Source organism: Anomalospiza imberbis, chromosome 1 (genome assembly GCF_031753505.1).
Source record: "Anomalospiza imberbis isolate Cuckoo-Finch-1a 21T00152 chromosome 1, ASM3175350v1, whole genome shotgun sequence".
Lineage (NCBI taxonomy): Eukaryota > Metazoa > Chordata > Aves > Passeriformes > Viduidae > Anomalospiza > Anomalospiza imberbis.
The window spans coordinates 13,950,642-13,971,218 of record NC_089681.1 but is presented as its reverse complement, the minus strand read 5'-3'; the positions used below and the strand labels follow the sequence as shown (position 1 = coordinate 13,971,218).

General features: G+C 39.9%; 1 protein-coding gene and 1 long non-coding RNA gene across 2 annotated transcripts; one reads left to right on the top strand and one right to left on the bottom strand.

Annotated features, from left to right (window-relative positions):
- Positions 1 to 1,551: 1,551 nt before the first annotated feature.
- TNFRSF11B (TNF receptor superfamily member 11b) lies at positions 1,552 to 17,918 on the bottom strand. The gene is made up of 5 exons (XM_068182399.1): positions 17,604 to 17,918; positions 8,024 to 8,393; positions 4,358 to 4,552; positions 3,784 to 4,008; positions 1,552 to 2,713 (listed from the first exon to the last, which is right to left on the bottom strand). Exons 1-5 carry the CDS (start codon positions 17,631 to 17,633, stop codon positions 2,325 to 2,327), a joined length of 1,209 nt encoding a protein of 402 aa, XP_068038500.1. The 5' UTR covers positions 17,634 to 17,918; the 3' UTR covers positions 1,552 to 2,324.
- On the top strand, positions 17,855 to 18,919 carry LOC137469596 (uncharacterized). The gene is made up of 2 exons (XR_010996605.1): positions 17,855 to 18,500; positions 18,635 to 18,919. It is a non-coding gene; the product is annotated as an uncharacterized lncRNA (long non-coding RNA).
- Positions 18,920 to 20,577: the final 1,658 nt, after the last annotated feature.

Below are 20,577 nucleotides of genomic sequence, written 5' to 3'. Positions count from 1 at the left end.
TATAACCTGTGCCTATTTTGAAGGCATAGGTTATAGTTCAATGCTAAATTTTCCCAGTAAATCCAGTCCAGGCCATACTCTACTGGAGTGAAGCACAGCATGTTCACATGGTAGTTACAGCTTAAACTGTAGGCTCTGGCTCCAAGCACTTTCTTCACTATTGTCATTCCTAAGGGACCACAAACACTGAATTGTTTACAATGAGAGTTATGTATAACTACTTGAGAAATGGAAGTATAAATGTATAAAATAAAACCCATGTACTAAGAAGCAACTGTGCTTTTCTCTAGAGGGCTCTATCTCTGTGATAAATTTTTAAATTATAGTGCTACTTAATACTGGTACTATACTATCAATTTAAAAATTGTTGCATATTTAGAAAGGATTAAGATGATATTGTTTACAAGGTGTGTGTGATCTTCATTTTGTTGCCAGTAAGATCATTATTCTCACTTTAACACCTAGAACACCCCAGACCTCCACACCTGTCAGAGTCATGGAAACACCTGGTATCTATTTTGCAAATTTGAGAGTCTGTTGCTATCATCTTTTAATTACATATAAAACCACTTTCTGTTGTACAAGTATGTAAATGATCCCAAATGAATCAACACAAAACTAGGAATTTTTTCATGTTCAGCACCATTTCTCAGCTACACCAATAAATGAGATACTAATAGCATGTGAAATTTAAAAGGGAGTTTATTTCTTTTGATAAAAAACTGATGTGAGAATTCAGTGAAAAATGAATCCCAAGTATTTTAGATCAGTATGTCCCATTTGTATTTGCTATATGGAGAGCAATTCTGATGAACACCTATCGTATCAACCAGAAATCACTTTCTCATTCTTTGCTTAAGATCCTCTCATCTGTAATAGAAGAATATTTGTCATACAAGGCTAAATGTTTATGGATTTCCTTTCCTGACACAATGCAAAAGAATATGTTGAATATTCAAGCTCTGTTCACACAGTTTAAAGAAAAAAACCTAAGAGGACAGTCTTTCTCTGAAGCCACCACAGCCTTTGGCTTGCATTGTGAATGACCACTGGTCCTTAAAATTGTGAGCATTTGATAATGACACTCATCCACTCTCTATTCTGTTTTTATGGGGCTCAGGGCTTTGTAGGTGCCTCATTCTGCAGCTGAGGGAAATGGTAAATGACTATTTTTTATGTGACCTCTCGGTGCTCCCTTCTTTTAAACACAGTGGCAATATGTGAGGCTTTCCAAGCCTGTCAGGCCCATGCATCATCTTTCCTCCATGAAATTACAAGCTGTGGTTAGGGCAAAGGTTGTGAGCTCTCCAAGAACGTCACTGGGCCAAGAGTGGTGCTGGGACAAATGTGTCTACGGAGCTGTAATCCATACACCCACCTGGGCCTTTTAGACTGGAACCAAGACTTTTGTAGCTTCTTCTATACCTTTGCAGTGATCATGAAAATTCAGTGCTGATCAATATTTACTTGGTTCACATATTAACTACTACATAGTCTGTCTTTGTAATTAGTTCCTATTTTAGAATCAAGAGTAAAACACCAGTCAAAAACTAAACTGAAAAATTTAATTGCTTTATAAAATAAGATTATGAAATTCTATATAAAAATCCAGCTTCTTAAATATGGTACATTCACTTCCTCACAGAATATTTAAATATTCAGGTCACTTGAGCTATATTTTCACCGTATTTGAGTTAAAATCATTGGATAAATTAAAACATCCTTACCAAAAGATACCACAACTTATACAAATAATACTAAGCAATAATACATTTTTTTAAATACAAACTGTAAAGAAATTAATAACTCTTAAGGCATGCTACAAAATTTTGCCAGAAAAATATATGGAATCATATTTGTTTAGCTAGAAAATATACAGTGTACTTTCCAATTCTCTTCCTAAAATTCAGTCTCATATCCATTTAACTTAATAAATATGTACAACAAAAATGTTTATTCCTTGAAGAATATAAATAGCAAATACTGGAGTAGAGCCTGGTCTGGCATTCCTTTCTGATCTAGTGACTATAGTGGGACTTTTCAACTCTGAATGTGCAAAAATGCAGAATCAGGCCCTTAGTGTTACCATCAGGTTAATAGCTTTTACAAAAGTGATTTTTATTAAAGGAAAAAAAAAAAAAAAACAAAACAAAAAAAAACCCAGCAAAAAACATCTTCAAAACCACTGCAGGAGACTTAGACCTATTCCAGTCAGGCATTTCTATAAATAGTAAATCAAAATGTGGTGAAATAACGTTCCAGTTTAATTACTGCTGGCAGTAATTAGGGAAGAATAGTCAGTGGAGAAAGAAACATATCTTGAGTTAGACACATCTCACTTTCACAGATTTAAGTTGGTTCCCTACCATTTCTAAGAAGAGTTTCTGGTATAATCTATACATTGTAAATCTGTGAAGAAACTTTATCACCTTCTTCAGGCTTTGGATGGTTCGTTTTGGAAAGTGGTACATTTTCAAGTGCTTCAGTCCATACATTAAACCTTTAATGGTGTCTTGGTCACCATTCTTTATTCTCCACAGATTGAGAAGTTTCAGAACTTGCTCTGTGGGTTGACATAGTTTCATTGTGCGCTCAACATCTTCTTTTCCCACTTTCTTGCCTGGTAAGCTTGCCATCAGCTTGTTGAGATGTTCAAAGCTGAGGTTCAGGTGGCCAACATGCTTTAAGACACTGTTTTCGCAAAGATCGATATCTATAGAAAGCAAAAAGAGAAGAGAAGTAAGTACAGCACATTACAGCTTTACTGTAGCCTGCAAAAAACCTTCCAAAATTCCAAGGTTAATTTGCTTTCCAAATTTCTTTGCTTCAAATAATTCATCTTTGCTTTTTTGGGCCCATCTATCCTGTAAAATGTTGTGTGTATGTGATAGGACTCCTAGTATTTGCTTCCAGTGAATGAAAATTTAGTTCATTCTCTTCAGAAATGCCTAGGCAAGCTTTGTTAGAATAGCAATTTGGAATTTTGAAGTACTCTAGACACTTCACAGACTGACATAAGCATACATACTATAGCACAGGGGTAAAAAAACTATTTCTGCAGCATTTTTCAAATCTATTCTGAGTGGACAAAATATCATTCAAATGTGGTGGTTGTTGATGGTGGCTTACATGAAAAGAGTTGGCCTGACTGCTGTAAAAAAACCTTGTTATTAATACTGTAGCACTATCTCATCTTTGAAATATGTCTTGGAAGATTCAGCACAAACAAAGCCGAATCAAAGGAACAAATGAATCAGCGGGACAAAGAGGTACCCAAAGGGAAAAAGAAGGGAAAGCCTGTCTATGTATTCCTCATTCCCATGTGCCCCCACCCTGTGGATAAATGTCCCAGTCCAAAATATCAACTTCTACTTTATAGAAGACAAATTGCACTCTCAGCTGCAGGGAACCAGCTCCCTCTAACCTTGGTTGCTCAGATATTACAGTGGGAAACAGTTTTGTCACTTGATCAAAATTCTTTGTATGTTGTGCAGTCTCAAAAGGATACCTTGGTCATGGCACAACACATGCTCCAAAGTGGGCAACAAGTCTGGGAAGAATTCAGTCCTTGACTGATCTGGAGAAGTGGAATTCTGTTCCCGCTTCCCCTTCTCCCTGCTTCCCTTTGTCCCCTTCTCTGCTTACTGCATCAATGTATCTCAGTGAAGGCCTGCAGGCCCTTCTCCAAACACAACACATCCCCAGGGAGTATTTGATCCAAGCAATTTTTTAAATGCCATTCAGAAGGTTTTTTATAATGCACATGCTATCACAATAAGATACCTTGGATAATCTTCTTGACTATATCCTGTTCTTTGTTTTGCTGCTTCCATAGTTTCAAAAGATGGAAGGTCTGCTCTTGAGGGCTGTGCCTTTGTTTAATCCTTTCAATATTTTCTGTGCTAACCTTTGTCCCAGGCAAGCTGTCTGCTAGTATGTTCAGCCAGTTAGGTGTGACATGAGTAGGAACAGCAAACCTGAACATAGCCTCCTCACACAGGGTTACATCTGAAATGAGAAAGAGTAGATGTCAATTGTTATGATCTGTTACAGATCTTGCCTGTCTCAGAAAAAAAAATAAACAAACCAAACCTGAAAAACAAAAACAACCAAGCAGCAAGAATGATAAGAAAAAGTATTTAAAAAACAGACTAAGAAGTTGTCTTTGTAGTGCTGTTTCTCTTTGTGCTTGAGTTCTTTTTGGTCTGAGCTACAATAATTAAAATTCTACCATGGCCATCACCATAGCAGGCAAAGAGCTAACAAGCTAGGTATTTTCATCCCAGATTTTGGTAAATTAATTTAGTGATAACTAAAGGTATGTTTGCAGAGCACTCTTCCTTAATATGATACACACCTATTCCACATTTTTGAGGTGTCGTATCTGTATTTTCCTGACAGATGTTGTCACGAACCTCATTTCCTTTCAAAGCTATTTTGAAACCCAGGGCACTACAGTTTGTGTGCTTCAGACAGGCTGCTTTGGAGGAGGTTTCATTTGAGAAAAATCCCTCTGGACATCTCTCACATACAGTGTCACTCTCAGGGGTACCTGTGGAAACAGGAAAACAATGCATCCAATTATATAAAACCTCAACTGTGGAAAAGAAATTTAAAAAAAAAACAGCAAAAAAACCACTATTCCTCTCTAAACTGTCATGCTTCTGCTTTTCATGTTTGTGATCTATTAAGAAATCACTTAGGAAAAAAAAGAGACAGAAGATGCCTTAGGAGAAGGATGTTCCTGCTGATGTAATACAGTAAATAGTACTCTTAAATATGCTTGTTACCAAATTTAAAATCAGTGATTACTGATTAAATAAGTAATTTAGTAAAGTAATATCTTTAAAACCTCAATTACTTGAGTCTATTCAGATATTACACTATGTCTGATCTTCATCCTTCAACTATACAAATATTCTGTAAAGTAAAAAAGTGGGAAAAAATGTGTTCTGAATTTCCCTCTGCGTTAACTGCACAGAACCTTACTTGAATGAGTTACTACAGTTCTAGATAAAAATACAATCCAACTCCATATCAGCTAAAGACAACAAATTTTAAATTATTTTTGGGTTTTGAATAAAGTGTTATTAAAAGCAAAGAAAGCAGTATCCAATATTTAAAAATATTTAATAGACATACATGTTTTCATTGGTGATTTATAATGCATAGTTTTACATCAGAACTAAATATATGACACAACAACAGAATGACAACATATGGTTCTAGCACACAAAGAGTAAGAAAACTAATCCATGAAATCTGAACCTGTGCAGTCTAACCACCAGTGGCAGGAAAGTAACAGCATCAATTACCGCTGTATACTCACTCCTAATTCATCCTTATTCATCCAACATTTAACAAGTGCCTGAAGTCTGGTATCTAATACTGCATTATTGAACATTAACTTAAGCACATGCTTAAGATTTATTTGAAAAAAATTGGAAACTATATTTGAATAAGAAAATACCTCCATCTAGTGTACTTTTAAAGTATTTACATGTGGATGTTTATTTTAATGTTAGCTTTTAGTAATCTTTTCTTTATTTTGGGAAATCCTTAGAGGAAAAGAGTATGCATCTCAAGTTTTCAATCAGCTGTGAAATCAGGAAGAGTGCTTGCATACAACGTGACCTAGCACTTCAGCAGACAACGTGAAAACGAAGGAGTTTAGAGTGGCAGAGCCCCTGCATGTGCCAGCCCCGTCGCAAATGCCGTGCCTTCTGCAGCCCCGGCACTGCCCTGGCGCAATGTGCACTGCCTGCAGCTCTGGGCTGGACACAGCGGCGGCCAGCACCTGCACCGAGCGGGCAGCAATTGGCTGGCCTGAGACAGCTGCATCTCAGCAACTCTCCCTGCTACAGACAGGCTGCTGTTGAGTTCTGGCAGCAAGGAGGTGGAAGAAAGGAATGTTCCTGCAAATGGTGCAGCGTTCTGCTCAGAGCTTGCTGCATAATCTTTGCAGCACAGGGAGGACTATACCGCGTAATGCATCAGTGTTCTCAGGACTGAGCATAAAGTCACCCTCCAGCTCTGCCAGCTTCTTCACTGTTTATTTCGCCGCCCTTGTTAAGGGCACGAATTGCCGCTGTCTGCCTGCCCTTCTGCCACTCCCTCCAACTCTCCTGGAATCCCCCATTCTTCCCAGGGAACGGCAGCCGCCGCCGGGGTGACAGAGCTGCCCCGCAGCAGCGCTGCTTTCCAGAACAACGCTGCTCTAAACCCTGCCTCACGCAGGGCCGGCCGCGGCACAAAGGAACAAAGCCTTAATCTTCACTCACAAAAAGGAACGACAAAGGAAGGTGATATCCCAGTGTAATCATGAATAATGGCCACCAGGGAAACAGATTTCTAATGCTTTAAAGCCTTCAATGAGGCACTGGACCGCGCCATCTCCCTGTGTGGAAGTAGAATCGTATTTTTCTGCTCTTAGGTTTTATTTCATCTGAATTTGCATCATCACAAAGTTCAAGGCTATCATATGGCAAAAAGCAGTAACACAGTGCAGTACATACTTATTAAACTCTTAGTTGCTGCCTCACCTCAAAAACTGACTATTGACACAGGGGATGCAATTATTTTTACAATGTTTTCATTCCTTTTTTGAGGTCCGCTTGGGTTTAGCTGGTTCAATCTGATGGTCTTTTGGAAACTAACTTTTCAAGATATTACAAAATTCAACATTTTATCTTCTTTAAAAGTTTGCTTCATTCTGATCTGAGGGATTGAAATTCGTCTGCCATGTTTCACCATCCTCAGAGGGATGCAGCAGGATGATTGCTCAGACAATTTATACTTAGTTCACCTCCCGAAGTCTTTCTGAGGATTTTGTTTCTGGCCCCTTTTGACTTGCTGCCGAGATACAGTGGAACCTCATTAACCCAAGCCCCTGGGTATAGTTTAGGTTAATGAAGGTCTACAATTGGAAATGTGGTAGCTGCCAGGTGGCAGTGCTTAACAGTGGAAAGGCATCACGGTAAAGCTTCATCAACCAATTACTCAAGGACTACTGAGCAGATACAACAGTGACATTTCTCCTTCCGCCAAAGCTGCTCTCCAGTGAGAGGTTCATAACCAGAAAAGGACTCCCAGCCTGTCATTCAGCTCAGCTCTAAAATGTACAGAGCAGCCCTAGTGTTTCTCACTGCAGGTATGCCATTCCTACGGAAATCATTCTGCCTGCGGGTGTCTGAGACGCTTTGATTTTCTGCATTTCCTTCCTCGGTGCTCTTCTCCAGGCAGTTATCAAGCTCTGGTACAATGACAGTTTACAATTCTTTCAGGTTGTGTAAAATACTGAAGCTAAACTGGGCCACGGCATTTGCCAAACAATAAATGATGTATTTGGTTTTGAGGGAAAAACAAATTATTGGTTTAACAATTTATGTTGTCTTAAATGAAGAATACACTCCACTGAAAAGCACTGCTTTGCTCTATATTCCCACCAGACTTTCAGCACTGTGCCAGCCTGCTTGACAAAGAAATGGTTGTTTGCTTGATAATAGTAACAGTTTCCCTAAGAAAGGAAAATTCCACTTAGGATGCTGATAATTAATTATTACCACATATTGCAGTGACACTAGAGCTATATTAATGTTGTTATAATTATATGCTTGGTGTCAAACATGTAGTGCTCCTAGTGTTTGTCAAGATATACAGTTGCTTGAAACAGCAGATTTCAAAATGAAAACCATTATTATTTATCACACACACAAATACTACATTCCAGATAATGCTCCTTTAAAAGAGGCAATCCATCATGTTTCTCATTAGAGTGCAATTTGCTACATTTGCTACTGCCATTAAGTTATATATTACAGCAGGAGCAGGGTATTCCACTGAGAAACCTTCCTTTGGCTACAGTCCAAATGATGGAGATTAGGACAGGTTCAATTGGCTTCACAATTTACTGTCCTGCAATTTCATCTGGACAAGCCTCTTTCCTAATCTTGTAACTGCCACGAGTCATGGACGTGCTGCAGAGCTCTGATTACATCTGTGCATATGGAGGAGTGGAACCCACCTGCCTGGGCAACCCCGGAGCCGGGCGGACACTCCGTGTGCCTCAAGCAGAACTCGAGCTCCAGGTACCTGCCCGGGACGCACTCGCAGACGCGGTTCTGCGTGCTGGAGCATTCTTGCCTGACGAACTGCAGCTCCTTGCAGACGGTGCTGCAGTACTGGCACTCCTCGTTGCTGTTCCACTCGTCAGCGTAGTACTGTGCCGGGCACGGAGCGCACTGCGTCGGGCTGCTGGCGCTGCAGTGCCGCTTCACGTAGCTCCCAGGAGGACACTGGTCACACAGCAGCTGGCGAGATGTCCCTGGGTCATAATGGAGATATTTGGGGGGAGAGTCATCCTGGAAGGTCCACTTGACAGATATGTCCAAGAGCTAGCAACAGGAAAATAAAACATCACTTCCTTTTAGTTGCGGGGAGCACCATGATCACAAGGAAACCTGCGCTTCAATGAGTTTATGAGTCTACTCATGTCACTATCTTCAAACAAATGCTTGCGTTAGAAATTTCTGATACTGGTCAGCTTCCAGACTTTCCCATGTCCATCTTAGAATGGGAATGTTTTAGGATCTTATCTAGCAAATCTTCCCAACCTAAGCGGTTCCTTCCATAGATGTAGATACTATCCTTCTCCAATTTACACCCTTTTAATATCACTGGGCAATGGCCTTTTACTGCCTGGCACCAGAGAATTTGTCCAATGCACAGCAAAGGTGGGGATTATTGCACCTTTACGTTCTTAAGTATTGAGTACTTCAGATGCAAAAGAAATTGTGCCTGAGCATATGAATATGACCAGTGTAGTGCACCATCACCACAGATACCTTTAAAAGTGATGCCTTACACTATTTCTCTTACACTATTTTTACAGAAATTAATGGCTAGAACAATAGAGGTTACTTCTTAATGCCTTCCATTTAATTTTGCACTGATATGCAGAAGCTTTTGGGATGTCACGTGGTAGGTGCATCAAAGGAGAAGACACAGCTTGAGACAGAGGTAAAGAATGATGTGGGGTATGAAGGGCACGTTAAGGACTCAATAGCATGAGCTGGAAGAGACCAGGCCAATGATTTCATTTCCTCCCTAAAACCACAGGCTCACAGCTGTCCTGAAAAGCTGGTTCAGTACCAGCACATGCCATGACAGCTAGAGTCCTCCTGCTTCCTACAACAGTCTGCTTTGCTGGTGTGATTGGGGACCTGGTGGTCTGAGACAGCCTGCCTTGCTTGCAGAGACAACCTCTATATCACTTTGTCTTATAATTGAAAATTTGGTTCTGTGATTGCACCAGACTACCAGAAAAATAACTCTTGAGAACCACCCTGATCCCCACAGGGTGTCCCAACAGCTCACTCTCCTCACTGATAACCCAGCTCTGTCCCACCACTGCATGCATGGCTGCATGTGCCACTTCTCTTCCAAAGCTTGTACATTATTTTAAAAAGATGAAGTAAACTGGATCTGACCTAAGACATTTTTAAGTGTATCCAATAGAATTATAGATCTGACTTGTCTTTGTTGCTATTTTAACCTGTCAGCTAACACAGAGTTGCCAATTCAATTTCAAAAATGGATTTCCTCTTTTCCAAATGTCCCCAGAGTATAAGTGGAATTAACTTTTTTTTTTTAAGTCTGTATTTTCTTGAGATGCTTCATTAAGGGCCTCACTTCTGCCACATCATGGCACTTCTAAAGCCATAGTCTTATTAAGTTTGGAAAGGACAATTTAAAACTTCATCTGCATTAACACAATTCACAGTAAACAACAAGTGATATGAGATGCTTAACTTAGGAACTCTTATTGCTTAAGCAAATACTCTTAGATGCATTCTCCTGTTGTACGTCTATGAATCCACTTTTCATACAGCTATACTTGGGCTGAGGAATGAAATGCAGATAGTATGGATATTCCCTACAGCCTCCTGTAGCTACCCTAGACTAAGTCTGATAACTTATCTGATTTCTAGAGGTGGAGATCTCACCTTTCTTGTGGTCTCAAGGCACAATACCTTTCACTGTGAGAAATTCCTTATTAATCTTTGAAGTTTGATGAACAACTCCATTTTCCTTAAATGACTGGATTTGTTTTGTGTGATCTATTTAACAAAGAGGGTGCAGCACATTTTTTAATAGTGAGTGGCTTTACATTGAGGAAAAATGCCCCCACCCTTGGTAAATCTACAGCTATGACTCTAGTAATAAGGAAGTCCTGCTAATCTCATTATTTGTTGATGTGAACAGTGAAGTTTTCTTCTATGGTTTTAATTCAGTAATAGATAATACAGCATCCCAGAGTCCAAGACTTGCATGGACACAAGCATCCCCTTCACTGAACATATCTGACTACAACATGTGGCACAGGCTCTAAAGACAAGCATCACCCCACACTTCACGCAGATATCTGTGGAAACCCAAGACAATTTCCAACAGAGGTGAAAATCTGACATTGTGAAAATTATTTGGGACAGCAACCAGTCATATGGGCAGTATGTCCTTGTGCAGAAACACCAGTACTCCTGCTCTGCAGTGCACAGCTCCCCAGAAATCCAGAGCTGTCACTGCAGTAGAATCTGCTCCTCTGGGTTGTGCCTCTGCCCTTGGTGACACATTTTCTCGTAATGAACAGGTAGGTGAATAATTTCATAACTGTTAACCCTACTCTGCAACACGTAGGAGCAAGAATAACGAGATTTTATCTATTTTCCTCACTCAGCTATTAACATTGAAACCATGTATGAGGCAAAGAGAGTTTTGCTGCAGGGGATGATTCAGCATTAAAATTAATTAGAATTCAATAATCAGGGTATGAAAGCATAGGGATTTGTAGGGAAAAATAGAGGCACCTGTTCCTGAAGAACCTATGGCTGTGGAAAATAAGCCAATAAATATTGAAAACATTTCAACACAATTTGAGAGGAATTTATTTTAAAAATTGAGCAAAAGAATACGTGAACCATGTGTGTGTGAGACATACTGAGTTTTGTTCTTGGAAGAACCAATAACTATAAACTAATCATGTCAACTAGAATATTATTAATCTAAATGAACATAACCAAACTTCATAATAACAGGATAAATAAATCAGCATCACTAAAAGAACAATCAGTCTTCCCATTTGATTTTTTATTTTTGCTTTTAATAGAAAAGCAGATCACACTTGTTCTCCCTTTTTTCCCCAGAAACACATATTATATAGCTGCAATAATCCATTGATCAGTGGCTGAGCCACATGTATGCAGGAGCCAATTATTTTCTTTAGTAAAATATTATGACAAAAAGATTCTTCAGTCAAACTAAAGATATGCAATGAATATCTGAGAATTTTACCAGACCATTTTATACATAATTTTCAACACAGAGCTAGATCACAGTTATTACTGTTTGACTACTATAAGCCTATTGGCACAGTGAGCTGTGCAACTTTCTGCCATAGGACATTGCAAACAGTCGAGCTCAAGATGTTACCTGACATAGTAATGGATGAAAATAATAAAGGACTATTAAACATAAACTTCACCTTTTGATCAAGAAATCCTAAATCAAAAATTGAATTCACAAAAATAGTGATATTGTTCTGTCCTTTTCTTCCATCTCTTCTATGCATCAGATATCAACCACTCCCATAGACAGGATATGGGTCTTTTTAGGGCATTTCTTCTGGAATTTTTTAGACCAAATATAGCCATCAGTATGTTGCTAAGTACATTTCTAGACCTCAATCCCCAATACCACACTTCATAAGACTACTGTACGTTACTTGATAATACTTAAGAAAAGAGATCCGCAAAATTGTCTTCCATGCAGTCCAAAAACATATAGCACAACTGGGTATTCTGAATATTGATATGCAATTTGCAAATCAGAAGTTATCTTTAAACCTACATCAAGTGCCAAAATAAAGTCAATCTATTTTTCAGATGTTTTGTGAGAATTCAGTAGTAATGGTGGAAGATAATTAAATATCATTTTCACTAGTTTTACTGCAGCAACTTGGCACAAACAGAATGAAAAGACTCTTTTGTCGCCCAGTCCACAGAATAAGCTGGAGGGGAACATCACTAAATTGTCCTTTCTGCTGGCCTAACACACACTGAGTTTGTGCTTACATTAGGAATTTGCATCACCTGTTACAGCAGATTTGCAAAGCAAAACAGATGGTGCCGAGCACCTGACATCCACATTATGTATTATTCTGAGGGGATATTTTGGACTAACTTCAATCTGCTCTCATGGACAAGCATGCATTAGTGGTTACAGTGCATCTGGTGTGTCTCTGGGGTCCATCTCTAGATTTGCTTTCATCAGTTCAGTTTACTTTGGTAAATCCACTTTGTACACGCCAGGGCTGCTCTGATATGGAAACTAAAATACAGTAAATAAAGATGATGAGGAGAGGCCCTTCAAAAGCATGTTCCTAAGACAAATTAAAATGACATTTAAATGCATTTTATGTCCTTCCTGACATTTCCTCTCCTAAACTATGCTATGACCAACTTGATAGCAGTTTCTTAGCTACACAAAACCTCTGATTGATCTGAATGTCAATATTGAAAGGTGGTCTATATACTAATCACCTGAATGTCATCTACTCACTTAAGCACTATTTGAGCACAGGAAAGTGTCATGATCAGAACTTACTAGTTCTGAACGTGGTCTCCCTAAAAGCTTCATAGAAAGCAAGATTTCTTCCATAAACATGCCTGGCCTATTTTAGTCTTGCTGGAAAAGGTGTCATGTGCTTATTTGAAAGAAGGAAGAAATTACAAGTCTGGCTTCAGTCTACTGGAATCAGAAGTAGGGACAATGAATATGTTCATCCTATAACCCTTCTGAAACCAAAGCTGGCATCCATCAGTGCTGCACACTAAAAATTTAATGGATTTGTCATTCAGAAGATTGTATAAAGTTCTGTTTATCCTTGTTTAGGAAAGGTTAATTCACTAGGAAGTGGTACAGAGAAAGTTTAGAAGGAAATGGAGAGCTTCTTCTTAGAGAGGATCTGGACTTTTTCAATAGCTTGGCAAGTCACAAGAAAAGCTATGGATTCAGTACAGATAGACAGAGAACTCAGAGAGAAGGACTTTCTCCATTAAAGGATTATATTGGCAAATGAAAAGGGGATTATCTTGTCAGAGGAATTTTGGGAACAGCCTTTCACTGAGAAGCAGGTGTAAGAAACACATGTGTCCTAAATATAGCTCTCAATGCTGTTCTGAAAGCAAATACGGCATTTCATTTCCTGGAAGAGATGGCAAATGGACTGAAGAGATCCAGGCAGTTTCTTTCAGTTTTAAACCCTCAGACAATTCTTTAAATGCCAGCACTAAGGGAAGAAAATTATGCTCAGTATCTTTTACATCTCAACAAATTAATTGTTAGTGTGATTCGTTTGTAAACAGTTTTTCTAGGATTAGTAAAATGCAAGACTCAATTAAAAAAAACAAAACCCTAAAGGTTAGGGTTTTTTTTGTTCTATGAGTATGAAATGCTATCAATAACAAAATTCTTACAGCAAAAGAAAACCAGAATGAAACCTAATATAATTAACTACATCTAACAACCTATTGGGTGAAATGGAGTTCTAGTGTCATAGGCTCGCTTCTAAAAAGACTGAAGAACTCAATCTTCCTCCATGTCCCTGGGGAAAACCCTGGGCACCTCTCAGGATGGCTGTCTCATTGTGAGGAATCGGGATGAACTGTAAATACTGAAATATAAGTCTACTGTAAGTCAGTGTGATACAAGTAAATTCTGAGAACTTATTCAAGATGAATTACCCAAGGTTAGACAGCAGCTCTTTCATTGCGTCAGCACATTAGTCCTGAAGCTATATTTCTTCATACCATCCTTATGTCAGCATACACATAAAAGGCTGTGCAGTCCATTTGTTTGATTCCTTAGAAGATGCTTTTGAAAGAGAAATAATGTGATTGTAAAATTTCATTTCAGATCTTGGGCAAAAAAAAATACGCGCCCTTTTCTTTCATCTTTAAATGTAAGGCAAAGAGCTGCTTGATTTCTCTTGTTGAATTAAAATGAACTAGAAGACAAAGCACATGAAGTAAAAATCCTTCAAGCATCATCTCTTTAAATCACTGCTTTGTGGCAGAAAAGAGAGTGGCTTTTCAGAATATGAAAATATTATTATATATCTTGGCTTTGTGGTTTTGGGTTGTAGACCAAAGGAGAATGTTTAATTTGCTGAGAAAGATAAATCTGTTTCTGTTTTGCATTCCACAAGTATTCCAAAGCATATTTCCTTGTGTGATAAATAATCATTCAAGACATCTGTCAGATTGCTCCCAATGTTTGCATTGGGTTCAAAGTAAAACCTCACAACTCTCCTACTTTGCCTTCTATACAAAGTATTTGGACAAAACAAAGGCAGGAGGCTTTCACATATCCTCAACCCTTAGGCAAAATTCCTCACTGAAATCATTCACATGCCCAGAGAAATCCCACTGGCAAAATATAGCACTGGATGATATTATCAAGGTCCTCCTCATCAATAGCTTGTATCTCAGATCCAGTGTGTGACAATGCCATGCTGGATCAGATCCACATCCACCTATTGAAAATCTCCATTTTAAAATACTTGCCATCCTGTGACAAATTACTCCAATCTAGCTCTCGTCCATCTCATCTTGCTGTTCTGGAGGCCCATGCAATTACCAGATTTAACCTCTTTGGGCCAGCAGCTCTGCAGCACTGCTGACCTGTGGGCTGCTGCAGGCTCACGAGAGCACTGTCCAGACAATGGACCTTTCAGCAGACCAGGGCCAAGTGCCAGGTACACAATGAAATCTGACATGGAGTCATCTCCACTGGTTTGAGTTCAGCTTACAAAGCTCTCCTACAATTCTACCAACTCCTTCATTGTAATCCACTCACTTTGGACGTAACAGGACCTATTTTTGTTTGGAAGACACTTTATGAAGTGGAGGCTCCTCTTTTACATTAGGAGTTTAATTGGTGACTCTCCTGAGTGACGCATATTCAAAAACTGAGGCTATGAAACACTGTCTTCATTTCTCTGTCAGTAAAGCAATACATCAAAAAGTCAAGTATTGCAGAGACTTTTTGAGGCACCATTAGTTGTCATTCACAAAGCAATTTAGGGGGCTAAACTACTGTTTCATTTTCAGTGGTAGAAAAATGAAATTCAGATGAAGAGCAGTTTTACATCTTATCAAAGAAGTGCTAAATTGAAATTCTTGATTTCTATGAGTTACATTTGCCTTGAAACCTGTAGAGGGAGAAAGCAGGGAAAACTAACCAGATACTCTCCAAAATATGTGTCTTACATTTTGGAATGTTATTCACCAGAGTGACAGCAAGATTTAGAGCTAACCCAGACCTGGGATGTTCCTACTGTAACTACAGTCTCCCTTTGCACTGACAGTACTATGTGCAAACAGGTGTTTCTACAGAAGGAACAAAATTAAGTTTTCCATGAGATTTGAACAGTGGGTGTTACTTCAATTGTGACAATATCTTTTAAAAATTCTTCCGGTAACCTTAGTGTTTTATTTTTAACCAAGACACATGCAGACATGCAGACAGAAAGAAAGTCAGACAGAAAGATAACTCCTACCCTCACAGGCTGCAAAGCCACTGCTGCCTACACACAGCAAACCCAACAGGCAGGCCAGAAAAAGAATGTCACATGTGCCCAGAGATCCAAAATAGAGAAAGGTCAAGTATAAGGGTCAAGATAGTTACGTGACAAGTAATGAGATTCAGCTCTGGGGAATTTCTTTCCATTCGGTCCAATTTCATAATGTTTGTAAGCAGCTTCAGTGTTCCAAGCAAACAACACATACATGAGTGCACCACCACATCAGGTATAACCTTTCTGAAACCTTAGCAAAGAGGCCAAGGCTGAAAGTACACCATGCCCCCAAAGTCTTTTTAGATACAATATCTCCAAACTAGGTTGTGAGCCAGACACACAGAACTTTGATCTATAGTTGTACCTTCTAAAAGGGTAGCTATAAAACAGACACTGCAGCTACTTTTCTGAACTCTAGCACATCTGACAGTACTTAAACTTCACTAATTTTACTTACATTTTACAATAATTTTAAATAAATGTAATAATAATAATAACAATGATAATAATGCAGTTGAATGATGATCTCTTTGCTATGTACTGCCTCCAATGTATTTCAGCTCCAAGACTCCATCTGCCAGAGGATTATGCTGCACTTCACCAAATGCTATTATTTTGTGGGAGAACATGAACAGGCACATTGCATTTAATCAAAATCAAAATCCTGATGTGATTATTTCATGACAGCCACAGATAAGAAGCCAGGTTGATAACCAGATATTGCTGAAATTCCCAGATTAACGTCCTGTAATTTCATATTGACAAAGCAGGCACAACATCAGACATGGGATGAAAAAGTTGTCCTGCGTTTCTATCTGCTGACCACAAGCCTGACAAATTTTACTTCCCATGCACCATTAATTACTTTGGGTTTCCTTCTCAAAAAGCTCTTTCAGAAAGTTGTACAGAGAGTAATAAACATGTATTACTCATCAAATCCTGGAAATCTCGTTGCATTTATAAAAAGCTTTCAGAATAAATGGATCTCAGTTCTAATGCTCTGCCACAACATTAATGCCGTTGTGCTCACCAGAACAACTCAGAAGCAAGTTACTGTGCTATCAAGAGCCTCCTCTGAATATTATTTTTTAATGTTTTTCTTTGAAAGTTTCCTTATGCAAAAGATGAAGAGCCTCCAAATAGATGTTACACAGGATCTGTCTGTAGGCAGGTTTTAATTAAACTGAACTCATACAATTCCATATGACTAAATGGATTAAATAACATTTTGAAAGATTTACTGCACTGCTAACATCTCTAAATTTGCATCTGGAAGTATCTTACTAAATCACCAAGTAAACAAAAACTTATTAAAGCAGGGGCTTATACCAGATTTAATAACCCAATTTCTTCTGTAATAGCTACTGACAAAGCTACTAATTCATCACCTTCTTGCATATGAAGCTGAATTTTCTAAGCCAAGACAAGAACCACACACTTGTGGGGGTTTTTTGTGGAGTTCACAGTGGTTTTCCTGAATAAGAAAGCCAAGCCAGTACCTGAGAGTGACACTGCAGCAGAGATTAGAGGCAGGCAGGGATGGAGCTTTTGTAAATCAGAAACAAACATTCCAGCCTACAGTTTCTAAATTCATTACTCGATACAGGGTTTTGCTTCAGACCAGTATAATGAGGCCTTACAAAAGGAGGGAGGAAGTCAGTAAAATAAAAGCAAAATAAAAGCAAATCATGCCACTACCTTGAGAATGGGATGAAAAGCCCTGCTGTCTCCCTGGAGCTGAACATGTCCATCACATTCCAAACCCACCAGGAAAGTTTGGAGAGATGAAACAAAAAGGGTTCACCAAGAAAACGGAGAGAAGACAAAGCAACCCAGAAACAGCCAACCCCTCCCCCTAAACCCCAAACCCAAAACAAAAACGCTAGAAGAAATGCCGTGTGTCTCTCCAGCCTGATGTCTGAAGCTGCAGTGCATCCTAGAGCCTATCTACCTCTGCGAAGGGACTCACCACAAGCGTGCAGCACAGGAACTTGTTCATTGTGGTCGGTGGAAGAAACCTCAGCGCTCTGGGAATCAGGCAGAGAGTCAGCGCCAGGCTCCAGCAGCTGCTTACATTCCCAACATTAAAGGCACGATATATATATAGTCCCGGTGTAACAGGAAGCTTGGGCTCAGCTTTGATCACACATTCCCTCCTGCCATGACCAAACTTTTCTCTCGCTCACTCCCCCTCACCTCCCCCCACGCCCCTCTTTTTTTTCTTTTCTTTTTTTTTTTTTTTAAGGAACCTGTAAAACTTGGTGACTTAATGGAACCCTTTGAGCGCCGTAACCACAGACTGGAAAATGCAGGAGGGAGTGTCGGGGGCTGGCCAGGGGAGGGTTTAATTGCTCCCTGGCGGGCTGCCTGGCTGTGCCGCCCTGCGCTCCGCTCTGCAGCGGGGCCCGAGGCGAGGCTCAGGTCCCTCGCTCGGCTCCCCGGGGCCCCCCAGCAGCGGGGCAGGCTGGAAGCGAAGGCTAGGGCGGGGAAGCTGAGGAGAAGGAGGGTCCCCGTTCGCTCCCCTTCCCTGCTGAGGCAGGAATGCGAGGGACGGTGCCCGCCTCTCGCCGAGGCGCCGCCGGCCTGCACCGGCCTGAGGGGATTGGCCCGGGGAGAGGCCCGGGCGAGCGGCGACGTGGGGCTCTTGTGATTTTCCAGCGACAGTCGTGTCTTCAGCATGCTCCTGCCCGCAGGAGAGGTCCCACTCAGGGCGCTGTTCTTCCTTCTCCCCGGTTTAAGTTAGAAAAGCGCATTTTCCTAAAGCCACAAGGATCAAACCCTGCTGTTCGTGCTTCCTGGGATTGCCCCGAGGGCTCTATGGAAGCCCCGGGGAACTTGTGTGTGCCAGGTGTGGAGCAGAGGAAAAGTGTGGAGAAAGGATTTATTTTGCCAACCTGCAGATAGCTATAAAGGATTATGGGAGCCTGTGGAATCCTGGGGTGGAAGCCAAACCTGATGTGCCTCCAGATTTCACAGATGGTTTTTTCTCCCTTTTCACAGGCCAGACCAAAACCTCAGCTCTGGATATGCCAGCACTTGAGCATTTGAAACTGGGGCCCCTGTTGGCACTGGGCTGTGCAGTTTCTCCCCTTTGAGGCACAAGGCTGAGCAAGATTGGCAAGAGATAGGTGGAAAAAGCCTGCATATTATTTCATAAAAATTCAGCTACGCTATCTGGAAACCATCATCTTCATGGACAGCCTCACACGTGCCTCCTTACAAATCCCTAGCTGTTTGAACATGCATCAGGCATAACCTAAGATTGAAACAGATGCTGGTTACACTTTTCAGGATGATAAAAATCCAAGACACTTGAATTAGTGGTAAGTTCTCTGTAAGAAGTGATGTGAAAACTGGCACAGAAAGCCTACCACCTGAGGGAGCATTGCTGGTATTTGATGGGTAGTCACCATTTGATTAGTATTGTATATGGATTGGATGATGGAAATGTTCCTGTGATCTTCTCAGAACTTTTTAATACTTTAGCATTTATTCTTAAATACATTTATGTACATACTGCCCAGGTAAAAGCACATTAGTGCCAATAGATGAAATTTACCTGTACATGCCCACATTTTCATTGTGGGGCAGTGGGAAGGATTGTTCCTGACATGAACATCTTTGAGCAGGTCAGGATAGCTTTGTATGAGTATGGTATTCTCCAAGCAGGGACCAACTTCAAGTGTCAACCATAATGCTACAGCAATTCCATCAGCAGAAGTTATTAAGTTCATAAGTAGAAGTTTAAACTAAATTACTTTTATCCTCTTAATGGCCAAGAGATGGACATGGCAATGTGTCTCTTCTGATTGGAAGCAGCTCCAGTGTCAAGTCAGGGGATCCTGGGAGGTAGGTGAGGCTGATTGCCTTCATTTCAGATACAGCAGAAAGAAAAGCACCAACTGCATAGCGAGCTCCCTATGTTTAATTAATACTGTTAACTGAATTTCAGTGGGCTTTGGATGGGTCTATGTCCTCTCATTGCTGGTACTAGCCATAAATGCCCAACAGCTGGCTCTGTAGAGAAATAAAACTATAGCTCATAAGCCTGTTTAAACAGGTTAATGTGTATGGACAGTAGTGTTCCTATCAGAATTTTCTAGAGATAGAAATATTTTATGCAATTAACCAGAGCAGAAAACAAATTAGAAAGCCATTAAAATTCTTCAGCTGAAAATGGTGCTGTTGTTAAGAAGTGGGATCTTCTTCAACACAACTATCTTGTGTATATTTTTGTTCAGAGTTAGATATGCTGACTTATCTGAAAAGACGTTTTTCATCCCTGAGCAGTGAAAAAACTGGCAGAGGTTACTGAGAGGAAAACAGATCCTCCTCAGGCTCATTCAGCTAAATGGAAGGGGAGGAAGATGTATCTGTTTCTATGATGATAGCATGTTGGGACAGCTGCTAAGGAGACCATCATTTTAACCATACATGAACATGAACATTTCAACCATCTAATCTCTGTAGAGCTGGCTGTGGATGTTAGGAGAGAGCTGTATGCTTGTACTTAGCATGTTTGATCCTGAAATCACACATACACAATAAATACAGGATCCCACACTGCCATTTTCAGTGTCACTTTCCAAAGAAGAACTGCGCTTTTACAAGGTTTAAACTGCAGTTTGAATGTTTTCACAAGTGTTTTACAATGTTGCCACTTTGCCTTTGGGAATTAGTTAAGACCTGAGTTTGCAGAGCATAGAATCATGGGACAAGGCAGTAAACCCTGTAATAAACGCTTGTCCATGCTACTACAAAGTTGTTCTCAGCAGTGTTTAAAAGAACCACGTTTGTGACTACATGCCATAACAGAGAAGGGACACAGCCTGAAATTATTTTTTAAAACTTAAGTGCCTTAAAGTATTCAGTATTCATAGTATAGTTTACAAACTGTCATAAGAAAAGAAACTAAAAAATCAGGTTTTCTTCTTTCACTGACA